At 43.8% G+C, this 15,828-nt stretch overlaps 1 protein-coding gene across 1 annotated transcript; it reads right to left on the bottom strand.

Moving 5' to 3' along the window:
• Positions 1-854: 854 nt before the first annotated feature.
• Positions 855-9,671, bottom strand: Mis18a (MIS18 kinetochore protein A). Its single transcript, XM_013027473.1, has 5 exons — positions 9,293-9,671; positions 7,940-8,006; positions 3,403-3,525; positions 1,696-1,792; positions 855-987 (listed from the first exon to the last, which is right to left on the bottom strand). Exons 1-5 carry the CDS (start codon positions 9,669-9,671, stop codon positions 907-909), a joined length of 747 nt encoding a protein of 248 aa, XP_012882927.1. The 3' UTR covers positions 855-906.
• Positions 9,672-15,828: the final 6,157 nt, after the last annotated feature.

Genomic DNA, 15,828 nt, shown 5'->3' with positions numbered 1-15,828 from the left:
TCCCAGAGACTTTCCTTGAAAACACTGGGAGAGAAGCTCTGCTCAGAACTCCTTTGATGACGTTCCCACTGTGTGCTAGGAGGCACTGTCCTAGCTTCAACCATTAGAACGCCCCTCACTTGACTGGAACCACAGGGACCATGTGGGACAAACATGCTAGGCCCAGGCACTGACCCGGATGCCCACAGGCCTCTCTGGCTTGAAAATGCTTGAATGGGATAGGACTCCTTGATGCCGCTCCCATGCTACAAGGAGACAAGGAGAGACTCTGAAAATGCCGTTCACACACCTGTTGCTCCTGCAGCATTGCTGGCAAAGCCACAGGGCAGGTTCCACATCAGCTTCTGTTGCTTCTCCCTGGAGAGGTGGGAAGACCCTTGAGGCAGATGGCTGTAGGAGGATCTCTTCCTCTTGTGCAAGTCTTCAAATAGTTCTGACACATAATTGAACTGACCAGCTTTTCCAGAGCATGGTAAGCACTCGTTTCAAAGACAGAACCACATAGTAAGCAGCGAAAATGTTTAAGATCTTCTTACAATCCAGTATTAAATATTGTCCAAAGTATTAAAAGTGACATTTTTTAAGTCAAAAATAGTGAATTTTAACATAGAGAACAAGATAGTTTGGAAAGTTATCCCAGCCTCTTATCAAAACAAAAACTCCTAAATTCTGACTCTAGCAAGTATTATAAAATGGCTTTAAAGTGTAAATGAATGACAATTCCTCTTTAGCATAAAATGTAACTGCAGAAATAATTTTACAACTCTTCTCATTTAAGAAGGGCCAAAAAACAAAAAAGGAGGGAGGGAGGGAGAGAGAGGAGAGAGTGAGAATGAGAGAGACAGGAAGAGAGAGGTGGGTGAGAGAGAGAGAGAGAAGTGGGTGAGGCAGGATGGGAGGAAGAGCTCATCTGTTAGAACTGGTAATGGCCAGCTTTGACTCCACCTCCCACAGCTTCCTTTGCAAGGCTACCAAGACATCTTCCATCTAGTGGGCAAGAAAGAATATAAAGAAACACAAATGTGATTAAAAGTATACATGGCCAAGTAAATAAAATATATTATATTTTGAATATAATACATTACACAGCAGCTGTGCAGTATTTAACGAAACTTTAAGTAAGGAATAACTCTGTTAACAGTAGTTTTCAGCCTACAACCCCCAGCTACATAAACACCACTATCCTATCTTACCCATCTGCTGATAATGCTAACACTCCGCAACAATGCTGCTTAAACCAAGCAACCAAACGAATACTAGTTTCAAAGCTAGGTTTCTAGTTGACTGTTTTAAAAGGACTGCTTTGATCTTGGCATGCAATGTCTTTGTTATTTTGTTGATGCAGCTTTGGCTTCAGTCATAGATTGTCCTCCCCCTCAAACAAAACAACGTTTAGTAAGAAGTGAAATAAGGGCTGGGAAGGTGGCTCAGTGGTAGAGTGTTTGCCTTGCATGCAGGAGACCCTGGGTTCGATTCCTTGGCACCACATAAGCAGAAAAAGCCAGAAGTGGCACTGTGGCTCAAGTGGTAGAGTGCTAGCCTTGAGCTGAAGAGCTCAGGGACAGCGCCCAGGCCCCACGACTAACCAAAAAAAAAAAAAAGAAGTGAAGATCAGAGACACATGAGCCATTATGTGGAAGACCCTGTGTTCACTAACAGGAAGTAAATATACATAGAAAATCCAAAGAAAATTACCTGCTTTAGAGACTTTTCTATTTCAACTCTGCTTTCAAGATTAAAAAGCTCTTTATCTTCTGGGACCATTTGCTTTTCAGAGGACCCTAAAGTATAACTGAAGTACAAGGCAGATTAAAATAGGAGATGGGAACAAATACTAAGCAAGTACCAAGCTCTATTATGCCACATACTAGCACCAAGTTAGGATTGAAGCGGCTACGTTTGATAATGGCCACCTGCCTAGAAAGCTGTCTGTCCTACACAAAATCACATCTTTCCCCCAAACCACCTTGTCCAGATTTTGCTATTAATTTTCCATCCATGGGCAAGTATAAAGATCCTGAAGCCACTGCTTCCTCACTCTAACAAACTTTTCAGCAGTGTGGGTTTTCACACGGGGACTTCAGTCATCTGTGATGCCAACTCCTTTCATACTACACACATTCAATGAACAAAGGCCAACTCTTGATTATCTCCAACACTTATCATCACGTTATTCAACTTTATGGTGGCCACCATGACTACCTAAAATACTTGTACTTTATCTAAACCAGTCTATTCATATATGAAAACCCAAAGAGATCTCTCTTCAGATATACCTCCACACTTTACAACAATGAACAGTACTTGTTCCACTGTTCTTCTGTGTAAGAGAACTATAGAAAAAAAATGTAAATTATAAAATTTTAATTAAATCTGAGTAGTTTTCACAAAATCATAGCAAAACTGCAATTCTCAAGGAATATGAAAAATTCAACAGTCATGATGGAAGTATTTAAAGCACAGGCACTTTTTTAAAAGGCCAATGGAGTAGAAGGCTATTAAAATCTTTATCCGATGTCTGTCTTCATGTCTTTGTTTGCAATTTCCCAACACTGATTTTCTTAGAAATCTCAGGAGAATGAAGTATATTTCCTTGCATTTTGCCAAAACAAATGATGAACCAAAAAAGGGAGAGTGAGGAAGTAGGAACCAGCTAGAGTTTGAATTTAGTTTTCCCAATATGAAAAGGACTTCTTTCCTAACCCATTATGAAGTTCTTATGCTTCCTAGTATTCTCAGAGGCTACTAACTGGGAATAGGCGAGGGTGGTCAGCATAGATTGACCCACACAATTACTTTATAAAAACCTTCTGTATGTGCTGGCATATGTCTTCAGGATTGTGAGGCCAACTTGAGTTACATGAGACTATCTCAAAAAGCAAAACAACAAAATCTTACTTAACTACATTTTATTTTTTAAAACAACTGGATAAGCCAGACACTGGTTGGTCACACCTGTAGTCCTTGCTACTTATGAGGCTAAGATGAGGATCCTGGTTTGAAGCCAGCCCAGGCAGGAAAGTCCATGATTCTTATCTCCAATAAACTACTCAGAAAAAATTAGAAGTAGCACTGTGGCTCAAGTGGTAGAGTGCTAGCCTTGAGTCAAAGAAGCTCAGGGACAGTGTCCAGGCCCTGAGTTCAAGCCCAAGACCAGCACATACATACACACAAACAACTAGATATATTTCTACTCCAAAACAATTTCTTCTATAATTTAGTGTCTGAGTGTCCCAGTAGTAAGTAAATCAAGTCAAAAATAAACAAAAACAACTCCACTGGCTTTACTGTTTGCAACTGAAATATGTATTAATAGTTCAGTTGTTTTCATGCCTATGTCCCCATAAAACTGAACTTTCTGGGAAATCTGTTATGAGGTAGTCATTTATGTAAGGAACCTACCTTTCAATGGCTTCAACACTGAGACAAAACAAGCCCCTCTTGTAATCTAGGTTCTTGGGAGTGCATCTGTATATGTAGCCCAGGTTGAGGGAGCAGCCGGTACAGTACAGAGTCTCCAGAATGCTATCATAAGGAAATGACATGCCATCACTTTAGGCGACCAAGCAGCAATTTGTTATTATATTTTTTTAATAAAACAGAAAACTACCACAACAAAAACTTGGGTAAAGTCCATAAGCCTTTCAACTCTCAAGTTCTAACGTATGTTATTCTGACCATAGTTAAATTATATAAATGAAGGAGAAAAGAAGGGTAAAATGCTAAAATGCAACAAAAATACAAAGACAGCTGGGTGCCGGTGTCCTAACTACTCAGGAGGCTGAGATCTGAGGATCAAAACCAGCCTGGGCAAGAAAGTCCATGAGATTCTTATCTCCAGTAAACCACCAGAAAAACGCAAGTGGTGCTGTGGCTCAAGTGCTAGAGCTGAAGAGCTCAAAGACAGCACCCATGACCAAAAAAAAAAATACAAAGACAGTCATCTCCAGACCACACTGTCTTGGGCATCTAATGACAGAAGGGCAGGGTGACAAGAAGAAAGAATAATGAAGTGGCATTTTCTATTTGGTATTAAGGAAAAGTACCTACAATTTGAAAATAAGACATAAAGACAAGTCCTTTTGATGTCATTAACAACCAACTAAGGGTCATTAACACTCTAGGGCAGAGACAGACAAGTTTTGACTACAATAAACCAGAGAATAAATAAACATTCTAGGCTTTTAGGCCATCTAGTGTCTATTCTAAGTATTAGCTTTGCCATTGCAGTGCAGAAGCAATCACAAAGCACAACTGAATAACCCATGTTCATTAAAGTTAGAGGGTGGCTGGTAGAAAGGAAAAGAAGTCAAAAATAACTGCAGCCAGGCGCTGGTGGCTCACACCTATAACCCTACCTACTCAGGAGGCTGAGATCTGTGGATCATGGTTCAAAGCCAGAGTAGGCAGGAAAATCCGTGAGACTCTTATCTCCAATTAACCACCAGAAAACTGGAAGTAGCATTGTGGCTCAAGTGGTAGAGCACCAGCCTTGAGCTGAAGAGCTCAGGGACAGCACCCAGGCCGAGTTCAAGCCCAATGACCAACCAAAAAATAAATAAATAACTGTGGTCCAGGAGAGATATGAATATTTCTGGTGAAAGAAAGGCTAATCCAAAGGTTCATTTTATTGTCCTCCAGACATTAACTAGATTTGCCATATAGGCCAGTGTCCTCGGAGCTGGCTCTGCCATGTTCTGCTTCGTATAAACTGATGATCTGTTCATTCTGTAATATTAGAATCCTTTTTCTTAAACAAAATTGTATTTTGACACAAATACTTTTCTATCAGTTACTGATATGTCCTACACAGATGATTCACAAGGTTTTGCTTAATGAGTCATCCATCATTTCTCTTCACAAATGTTCCTTTATTCTAGATCCTTCTCAAGTTGCACACGCTCATTTTCTTTTTATTAGCATATATTAACTGTACAAAGGTTTCATTGTAATGTGTCCATACACATGTATACTTTGATGAGTTCACCCTATTACTGCTCTTTACCAGCTCCCCCTCTAGACAATTTTAATGGGTTTCATTGTTCTCTTTTCAAATATGCACAGGAAATGGCTCAATCATATTCACCTCGCCTCTCTTTAACTCTCTTCTTTCACCCCAACTAGCTGATTCCAGGTCCCATTCCAAACTGGTCAAGTTCCGCACATTTGAATACACTCTCCCTCCACGCCTACACAATGTCTTCTTTAAACCTGTCTTGGAATGCACACTCTCCCATAGCCTTGAATTGGTCCATCCAAATTTACCATTCTATAAACACTTAAAATTACAGTCCCAACATGTATCAAATTGATGGCTACTAGATATTTAGTTGTAGTATTAATTATAGTAGTAAAATTTCACAGTAGTGAAAAGATTATTGAAAAGTATATTAACCTTGCTATGAGAACAACTTGCCATCACTAAATACCTGTTCCTTTGGTCAAACAAGAGACCCATCTTACAGATTACATTACTGAAAGACGTTGTGACATATACAATACAGACCAAAATGGATCACCAGTGGGGCAAGCTGTAAGTTTTCACTGCTGATATAATCAACTAGGTAAAAAATATGCCAATGATTTTATATTAAGCTTCTATAGGATTTTCTTAAACTTCTACATAAAAAAAGTATCTCAGCAAATCCCAAATAGAGAAACCCACTTATATTATGAACAGTGAACAGACAGACTTCCATGCAACATTACCCCACACACAATTAAGATTGTGACTGAGTGCTGGTGACTCATGCCTATAATCCTATCTATTTAGGAGACTGAAATCTGAGAATCACAGTTCAAAACCAGCCCAACTGGGAATGAGGCTTAGTGATAGAGTACTTGCCTGCCATGCATGAAGCCCTGAATTCAATTCCTCAGTACCACATTAAAAGGAGAGGGAAAAGGCCAGAAGTGGATCTGTGACTCAATTGGTACAGTGCTAGCTTGGAATAAAAGAAGCTCAGGGACAGTGCCCAGGCCTTGAGTTCAAGCCCTAGTTCAAAACAAAACAGCACAAGCAGACAAATCTGAGGCACTTATCTCCAACAGAAAGTCAGAAGTAGAGGTGTGGCTCAAGTGGCAGAGTACCAGTTTCGAGTAGAAAAGCCAAGCAAGGCCGGGCGCTGATGGCTCACGCCTGTAATCCTAGCTACTCAGGAGGCTGAGATCTGAGGATCGCGGTTCAAAGCCAGCCCGGGCAGGAGAGACCATGAGACTCCTATCTCCAATAAACCACCAGAAAACCAGAAGTGGCGCTGTAGCTCAAGTGGTAGAGCGCTCGCCTTGAGCTGAAGAGCTGAGGGACAGCACCCAGGCCCAGAGTTCAAGCCCCAGGACCAACAAAAAAAAAAAAAAATCAATTTCCTTTGCAAGCCTACCAATACAGATTATAAAAAAGAACTAAGCTGGGGGCTGGGAAGGTGGCTCAGTGGTAGAGTGCTTGTCTTGCATGCATGAGGCCTTGGGTTTGATTCCTTAGCACCACATAAACAGAAAAAAGCTTAAAGTGGTGCTGTGGCTCAAGTGGTAAAGTGTTAGCCTTGAGCTGAAGAGCTGAGGAACACCACGACCGACAAAAAAAAAAAAAAACAACTAAGTTTAGGGCCAGCTCTGGTGCTTCAATTATAAGTTCAGCTAACACAGGAAGGAGGACTAAAAACATGAAGCCTGCCGGGTGCCGGTGGCTCAAACCTATAATCCTAGCTCCTCGGGAGACTGAGATCTGAGGATCATGGTTCAAAGCCAGCCCCGGCAGGAAAATGGGACTCTTATCTCCAACAAACTACAAAACACCAGAAGTGGTGCTGTGGGTAGAATACTAGACTTGAGCTTAAGAGCTCAGGGACAGCACCCAGGCCCAGAGTTCAAACCCTACAACCAACAATAAATAAATAAATAAATAAATAATCCAAGCCAATCTAGTGGCACAGGTGGTACACCGACACAGGAAATGAAGTGAAACAGAGAGAAATACCCACTTCAAAGGAAGGAAGGAGACATGCAAATACTGTCCTAGCTTAGCACTAATTCCTTAATACCTTAGCAAAACTCTCACATCCCCAACCTTGTTCATTCACAAAATAAAAAATGCTTTAAGGCTGAGTTTGACTTTTCCAAATTTCAATCACTTCCATGCTGACAGCACAATTTCCGTCACAGCTACTTATCACCTCTGCCACATTAAAATTACAATTATCAATTTTCACTTATGTATGCACCACCTAAAGTTATTTCTTCTACCCTAGTAAGATGTATTTTTGTATTTGGGGCAACAATTATCTAAGACAAAGCATCCAGGCTGGGAAGGTGGCTCAGTGGTAGAATGCTTGCCTTGCATGCATGAGGCCCTGGGTTCGATTCCTCAGCACCACATAAGCAAAAAAAGCCAGAAATGGCACTGTGGCTCAAGTGGTAGAGCACTAGACTTGAGTTGAAGAGCTCATAGACAGGGACAACACCCAGGACCAGAGTTCAGGTCCCACTACCGAGGATGCTCCCTGAAGCTGATAAGTGACAGGACTCCTGAGAATTTCACAGGCAAGGGTTGGTGGCCCTAGGCTGCCCTGACTGACTTATCCAATAGGCTGTGTATGTAATTATTTTCTATGTGTGCCATGATACAAGAAAGCTGGGTAGCACCTTTTGACCCTGAAATCCTAAAATAATGAATATTTTTTTCTGTTTTCAATTTTCTTCAGCACCAGGTCCAAAACCCCCAAAAGGTAGCATCAGAATATGCCTTTAGTAGTTTAGGAACCTTTATTTCACTATCTAAAAGGGGCCACCACCAGTGAAGAACTGATATATTTAAATGAGTGACTTTACACTGATGTGACTGCCATGAAAAAGACTGATCCCATGTAATCTCGAGGGGAATGGAGCGATTTCCACTTGAAAGTAAATAATATCCTAACATAACATTCCTTACTCCACTTACCAACCATCTTCATCTTTGCGTTTGGATAATTTCTGTTCCTTATCCACAGAAACATTACAGGAGACACCTAGAAAGTAAGGGACAACATTGTATTAACCTGATCTGTTATAATACACATGCAAACATTTAGAAAAGTTGGGGGGGGGGTTGGGGTGCTGTGCTGATCCTGGGGCTTGAACTCAAGAGCCTGGACACTGTCCCTGAGCCTCTCTGTGCTCAAGGCTAGCACTCTTACCAGTTGAGCCACAGCACCACTTCTGGTTTTTTTCTGCTTATATGGTACCAAGGAATCGAACCCAGGGATTCATGCACACTAGGCAAGCACTCTACTAGTAAGCCCCTGGAAAAGTCTGAATACAATCTTTACTTTAAAAATTAACAGAGTTAGAAAAAAATGAGTTCTGCCACTACAGAGGGGTCACATGCCTAGAATCATAGCTACTCAGAAGGCTGAGATCTGAGAGTCCCTTTTGCTAAAATCTATCTGATCCCCAATAAATCAGCAAAAAGCCAGAAGTGGAGGTGTAGCTCCAGTGGTAGAGCACCAGCAGAAATCAAGATGTATATACTCATAAACTGACTTGTTGAATTGAAACCCCTTTGTACAACTAGTCAAAGATTAATTTTTTTTTTTGGTCCGGTCCTGGGGCCTGAGCTCTGGGCCTGGGCACTGTCCCTCAGCTCTTCAGCTCAAGGCTAGCACTCTACCACTTGAGCCACAGCGCCACTTCCGGCTTTTTTTTCTGCTTACGTGGTGCTGAGAAATCGAACCCAAGGCCTCATGCATGCAAGGCAAGCACTCTACCACTGAGCCACCTTCCCAGCCCAAAGATTAAATTTTTAATTACATAAATTAAAAAAAAAGAGCCTAGAAAGAACCAGGCCCTAAGTTCAAGCCTGACCTGCCACTCCACCCCCTAAAAAAAAAAAAAAAGCCCAAGATAACTCTATGGTTGTTATAAGGACATCAGTTAATGAAGCCACTAATGAAGCCATAAGATGGGATAAATCAATCTTTGCTTTTCTATATTTTTATTATCTGTAAGTAGGTGTTCACAGGACGTTCAGTCTGAGCACAATGCATCTTGATCAAGCTTGTCACCCGTTTATTCATAAACAGCTTGCTACTTAATGTCCGAGGGGATGCAATGCGTCCTGGCCAGGCTACATCCCAAATACGTGGTCCCTCGTTCCTTATGCTGATTTAAATGATGCTTTCGGGGATGGGATTCCCCCCCGCCCCCCGGGGGCAGGGGTGACCCTCTTCCTACTTCCTGACTCTGGCCGCCCCCTCCCCTCTCCCCCTCCCCCTCCCCACACCCCCTCCCCACGCCCGGCCCCGCCGGGACTGACAGCGCAGCAGGATGCAGTTGGTGTCTTCCTGGCAGGTCACCCAGCTCAGCGAGTCGCCGAGCGGCCGCCGGCACCCGGAGCACAGGAACACCAGCGGGGTCTCCTCCTCCTCGGGCCCCGGGCCCCGGGCCCCCGTCTCCTCCGCCGCCGCCGCCTCCGCGGCCTCCGTGCGCGACGCCTTCTCCGCGCCCGCCTCCGACTCGTCCCCGCCGGAGGAGTTCCACATGCTCGTCCACTTCTGCAGCAGCTGGTGGCGCCTCGAGTCTTCGGACAGCCGCCTGCCCAGCAGCGAGGGCTCGCTCCACTTGCCCTGGCGGTCACACACGCAGGAAGAAGACGAACTTCCTTCGCAACAACCGGGAGACCAGGCGCCCGCCATTACCTACAAATCTCCCGCGCTCCACAGCTGCCGGGCACAAAAAACCTCCGGCGCGTGCGCGGAGGCGGAGCCAGGGAGGCTGCCGGGGCGGGGTTTAAGTCTTAGGGGCGGGACAAAGGGTCTGGGGGCGGGGCCTGGGAATTGAGACGGCATCTAGTGCGCATGCTCACCGCCGGGGAGGCCATAGGCGGGGCGGGGGCGGGGACAGGAGCGGGGAGGTGGGGGAAGACGCGGTGCGGGGTGGTCACTGCGCCTGCGTCAGTCCTTCCTTCGGAGGGCAGTAGAGGGAGGTAAAGAGCGGGGCCGTCAGCTCCGGAGAGGCTGCCCTCCCTTACGGTGGGAGGGGCGTCGTCATTGAGAAAGGTGTGGGTCGCACCTAGACCTTCACAATGGTTCGTAACAGCTGCTGCGCTGGCGTCCGGCACCCACGTGGAGGATGCGCACAAAACCCCTCAGACTGCGGCGAGCCGGGGAGGCGGCCGAGCCTGGGCCGCGGGCCCCACGGACGCCTTCGGGACGGGGCGGGGGGTGGGGAGGAGACTGCCGAGGGTTCGGGACCGCTGTCCCCGGATGGAGGGCGGGCAGCTCCCGGCTTCCCAGCAGCCCTGCCCACTCGAGCTGCTTCGCCCTTTTCCTTGCAGCGCCGGTCGGAGTGATCCCAGGCCCTGGGAAGTTTCTATCCCAGAAATGAAGCACAAAAGCGATCTGTGCAGTTTCCAGCAAAGTGGACCTTTAAAAGCAAAGAAACTGGGGAAGTGGTAGAGAGCTGGCAGTGGCGCTGTGGCTCAAGTGGTAGAGTGCTAGCCTTGAGCTGAAGAGCTGAGGGACAGCGCCCAGGCCCAGAGTTCAGGCCCCACGACCGACAAATACACAACAAACCTGGGTGCAAATAACACATGTTAGTCTGGCTAGTGCTAGAAGTAGAGACAGTGGGAGAGGGAATATATAACTAGTGGAAAGAGGGACAGGAAAGGGAGAAGAAATGAATAAGACCATAACAATTTGCTGGAATAATTTTGGCGGTATTTTTCAAAATGTTTGCAATAGGCTTGAATTCAGGGCTTCACACCTGAAGCTCTGTCATTTCTACCACTCCCCTAGGTCTTCTGGCTTACTTTTCAGGTAGGGTATGATATTTTTTCCCAGGTTGGCCTGGATTTTGATCCTCCTATTTCCACCTCCCATATAGCTTGAGATAACAAGTGGGAGTTAGCGTGCTAATTGAGGTCTCACTAATTTTTTGCTCAGATGGCCTCCAGCCACAATGTCAGCCTTTCAAGTAGCTAGCTGAAATGACAGATATGAGCCACCACACCAGATCCTGATCTTTTTTTTTTTTTGGTAAATTATTGATTCATAAAAGGTACACTGACAATTGAGGAAAATCAGAAATTAATGGCTGTTGATTACAATCAAAGTAGATTTTCATTGCATTTTCCAGAAGAATGACAATGAGGCCTGATTGCATGCCACTGGAGGTAGGCAGCTGGCTTCTCTAGGGTGTAGAGGAGACAATTAGCTGGAGCTCCAGGAGAGGACAATTTGATCCAGCTATTGGTGACAGAGATGTGTGTGGGAGCCCAATTGGTACCCGGGGCTGCCGTCCCACACCAGCTGGCACCTGGAGCCCTCCATGGTGTGCACTAAGCCCAGAGACCATCTCCCACGATGAGCACTCTCCTTAGGGGAAGAAGCTGCATTGTGGGAAAGTACAGATCATATTTATATCTGTGTTTCAGGGGTGAAACAATTACTACAGGAATATGCTTCAGCTTCTTAACAATCCTTGGTGGCAGGATGTTTTATTTAGTGCCTTGACTTGATAGGCAATATAACTAAGATATATCCAAACTTAAAACTTAACATGCACTAGATAGTGCCTTTAGTTTTCAAAATACATTTTGTTATGGTAGCACTGGGGTTGGAACTCATGGACTCATGCTTTCTAAGCAGGCTCTCTCCCACTTGTGCCACACTTCCCAGGCTGACACAGAACCATACCTAGCTCCTGGTTGAGGTGAGGCCTTGCTAACTTTTCACCTAGGCTTACCTTAAACCACAATCTTCCAGTCTCTCCCCTATGAGATTACAAGTATAATCCATTGCACCCAGCTCAAAATATACTTTTTTGAAGAGGTTAACTCTAAGGAGTTATAATAGTATGTAAGAGGAAAAATTATTTCCAATAAGGAATTCTTAACTATCATCACTTTCTTTCCAAGCATTCCTATTATTCCCTAGTTCGGACACAACCAGAGGAAGGTTTCAGTTAGGGATACTTTTCAAGCTATCATTTGAATAGATGCTCAATACCTATAGATCTCCCTGTTAAACAAAAGAGTGTTCATCAAACTGAACACAGCCTAATCGAAAAATGGGGGCTATAACTTTGGAATCTGGCATAATCACAGAGATCCAGAAGTATTACAAGTTAATTCTTAGAGAACTTAGGGAAACATTATTCTTCTTAGAGAACTTAGGGAAACATTGCATCCATTAAAGACAAAGGCACAGAAAATAGAATAAATACCTAAGAAATGTAGGAGGTGGGAGAAAGAAGGCCAAAGCCTTCAGTTTAGGATGGTGCCTGTGGTGTTTCAAATAGAAAGAATGAATGAGCTGGATGCCAGTGGCCCACACCTGTAATCTAAGCTACTCAGGAGGCTGAGATCTGAGGATCATGGTTCAAAGCCAGTTGGGGCAAGAAGATCTGTGAGACTCTTGAATCCAATTAATGACCAGAAAACCAGAAGTGGCACTGTGACTCAAAGTGGTAGAGCACTAGCCTTGAGAAAAAGAGCTCAGGACAGCACCTTGGTCCATGACCAACAACAAAACAAAACAAAAAAGAATGAGAGAGGGAATAATCAAATAATACAGTATCTCACAACTAACATGTAAGACTCTTCAGATTATTATGATACACAGATAGTCCAGCACAAAAAAAATGAAATACTCTTACATCGAGGCTTAAAAATGTAAAACATTGAAAGATTTTGAATTTTCTTTTGGAAGGGATTGCTGAAGATTAAACCCAGGACCTTTTAGATGCAACCAGGTCCTACTGAACTACTCTCTCAGTTCCAAGATTTTACAATCTTAAGATTCCAAAAGTTGTGAAGAATAGAAAAAAAGGTCAGGTGCTGGTAGCTCACAGCTGCAATGCTAGCTACTCAGGAAGCTGAGACCCGAGGATCACAATTCAGAGCCAGCCCTTACAGAAAAATCTGTAAGACTCTTATCTCCAGTTTATCAGCAGAGAGCTGGAAGTGGAACTGTGGTTTAAGTGGTAGAATGCCAGCCTTGAGTGAAAAAACTAAGCAAGAGCAAGAGGCCCAGAATTCAAGGCTCAGTGTGTGTGTGTGCGCACACACACACACACACACACACACACACACACACACACAGAGTATCTGAGTGGCATTAGACATCTCTTCAGCTTTTGAATTCAAAAGCTAGAAAGTTTGCAGGTCAGAGGACAAATGTTTTCAGATTCGTGTTATATATCCATTTAAATCATGATCTATGTACAGCTGACTTTTAAACTGTAAACTTTTTATATTTTACTTATTTTGCCATACTGGGGACTGAATTTAAGACCTCATGCTTTTTAGGAGAGGCACAGAAATGGAGGGAAGAATGGTGAACAAAGGCGGTCATAGTTTTCCATATACACTAAGTGGAGAATGAACTATGTAACTTGTGAGCAGGGACAGGAGGAGAAAACTGGGGGAAAGCAAAGGAAGGGGTGACGGTTGTCCAAAAAGAATTGTACTTACTTCTGAGTTATGGAATGGTAATCCCATGTACAAAACCTTAATGAAATTATATTTAAAAAAAGATGTAGGAAGATAGGTCACAGTAATAGAAAAGTAAAGATTTACTATAAGAAAAGATTCTCTACATTTTTGTTTTTATTTTTTTATTTTTATTTTTTTGGGTCCAGTCGTGGGGCCTGAACTCTGGGCCTGGGCGCTGTCCCTCAGCTCTTCAGCTCAAGGCTAGCACTCTACCACTTGAGCCATAGCACCACTTCCGGCTTTTTTCTTTTTGCTTATGTGGTGCTGAAGAATCAAACCCAGGGCCTCAGGCATGCAAGGCAAGCGCTCTGCCACTGAGCCACCTTCCCAGCCCTACGTTTTTATTTTTAAACTGTATGGAAAACCAAGAGCTTGGGGTGCCTTGCATGCGTGAGGCCCTGGGTTCAATTCCTCAGCATCATATAAGCAGAAAAAAAGCTGGAAGTGGCTCTCAAGTGCTCAAGTGGCAGAGCACTAGCCTTGAGCTGAAGAGCTGAGGGACAGCGCCCAGGCCCAGAGTTCAGGCCCCATGACTGACAAAAAGAAAAAAGAAAACTAAGAACTCACCTATTAATTTGCTAAAATCCCTACGTTTGACAGTATACCTGTTGTAAAGAAAGAAAACAGAACTTGATTACAACCTTCATGGAATAGAATTTGACACTAACACCACTGCATACAGGTCATGGATAGACATGTGCAGAAAGCTACCTCTGCTGTGTTCAAATTCTAGGCTTGAATTCAGGGCCTCGGCACTGTCATTGAACCTTTTTATTTCTTCTCAAGGGTAGTGCTCTATCACTTGAGCCACAGCTCCACTTCCAGCTTTTTGGTGGTTAAATGAAGATAAGAGTCTAATGGATCTCCTGCCCTGGCTGGCTTCAAATCCCAATCTCAGGTCTCAGCATCCTGGATAGCTAGGATCACAGGTGTGAGCCATTGGCACCCAGCTTAGCTGCTACTCTATTGAAAGAGGAAGCAGGTGACTCCTTCACTCACCCCTTTCAGTCTGTCCCTCGTCACTTCCCACTTCCACTCTTCCCTCAGGTCTACATCGTTTAGGAGGCAGATGAGAAATAGTTTTTAGCTTTGCATTTTGAAATTTTAACATTAAGCAAAGGTTAAAAATAATGCAAAGACTTCCCAATCTTCAATACAACCAAGAAAACAATATTGCTAGAATATTTATTAGACTGTAGATTTATTGTGATTCCACCAGATTTTCCATTAATGTCCTTTTTCTATTCCAGAAGCCAATCCAGAATGCCATGTTGCAATAGTTATTATGACTCTTTAGTCTGTACCAATCTGTGACATCGCCTCTGTTTTCCTTGCCTTTCTGACCTTCACCCTTATGAAGAAGCATACTAGGCAGCCATAGTAGGTCCCTTGATTTTTCTGATCATAAGTAGACTGAGGTCATGTATTTTAGCAAGAACACCACAGAGAACATGTGTCCTGTCTGGTGCATTATCTCAAGGGATTGTGTCTAGCTTCAATGATGATAACTGTTGTTTTTGTTTTGTTTTGTTTTTGTCAGTCATGGGGCTTAAACTCAGGGCCTGGGTGCTGTCCCTGAGCTTTTGTGCTCAAGGCTAGTGCTCTACTCCTTGAGCCGCAGCACCACTTGCAGTTTTCTGGAGGTTAATTGGATATAAGAGTCTCATAGACTTTCCTGCCCAGTCTGACTTTGAACCATATCTTCAGATCTCAGTCTCCTGAGTAGCTAGGATTACAGGTGTGAGCTACCAGCGCCCAGCAATGATAATATTCTCAATCAGTGGTTTAAGGTAGCTCTTCCTGGATTTCTTTACTACTACTTTTACTCTGTAAAAGCAATATTGTTCTTTGTTTGCTTGTTTTGTGCCAGTATTTGGGCTTGAACTTGGGGCCTCACACTCTCCCTTAGCCTTTGTTGTTGTTTTGCTCAAGGCTGGTATTCTACCATGTGAGCCATGTCACCATGTCTCCACTTCTGGAGACTTTTCTGCCTGGGCTAACTTTGAACTATGATCCTGAGATGTCAGCCTCCTGAGTAGCTAGGAGTACAGGCATGAGCCACTGGTACCTAGCAACAGTATTGTTTTGTACTGCAAGTTATCAATAAGTTACTTGGAGGGTATTCCTTTACAATGATTCAAATGTTGTTTCTCCCAAATTGTTTAGTAATTTTAGCATCTATCTTGGCACGCCTGCCAGTCTTGCCTACCAACATGAGTGCTAGGGTGCTCTCATGGTAACTTTGTATTTCTTTTTTTTTTTTTTTTGGGTCCGGTCGTGGGACCTGAACTCTGGGCCTGGGCGCTGTCCCTCAGCTCTTCAGCTCAAGGCTAGCGCTCTACCACTTGAGCCACAGC

The sequence above is a fragment of the Dipodomys ordii genome, unplaced genomic scaffold (genome assembly GCF_000151885.1).
Source record: "Dipodomys ordii isolate 6190 unplaced genomic scaffold, Dord_2.0 Scaffold104, whole genome shotgun sequence".
In the NCBI taxonomy this organism is placed as follows: Eukaryota; Metazoa; Chordata; class Mammalia; order Rodentia; family Heteromyidae; genus Dipodomys; species Dipodomys ordii.
Note: the sequence above shows the minus strand (reverse complement) of the source record. Positions and strands in the feature narration are given on the sequence as shown.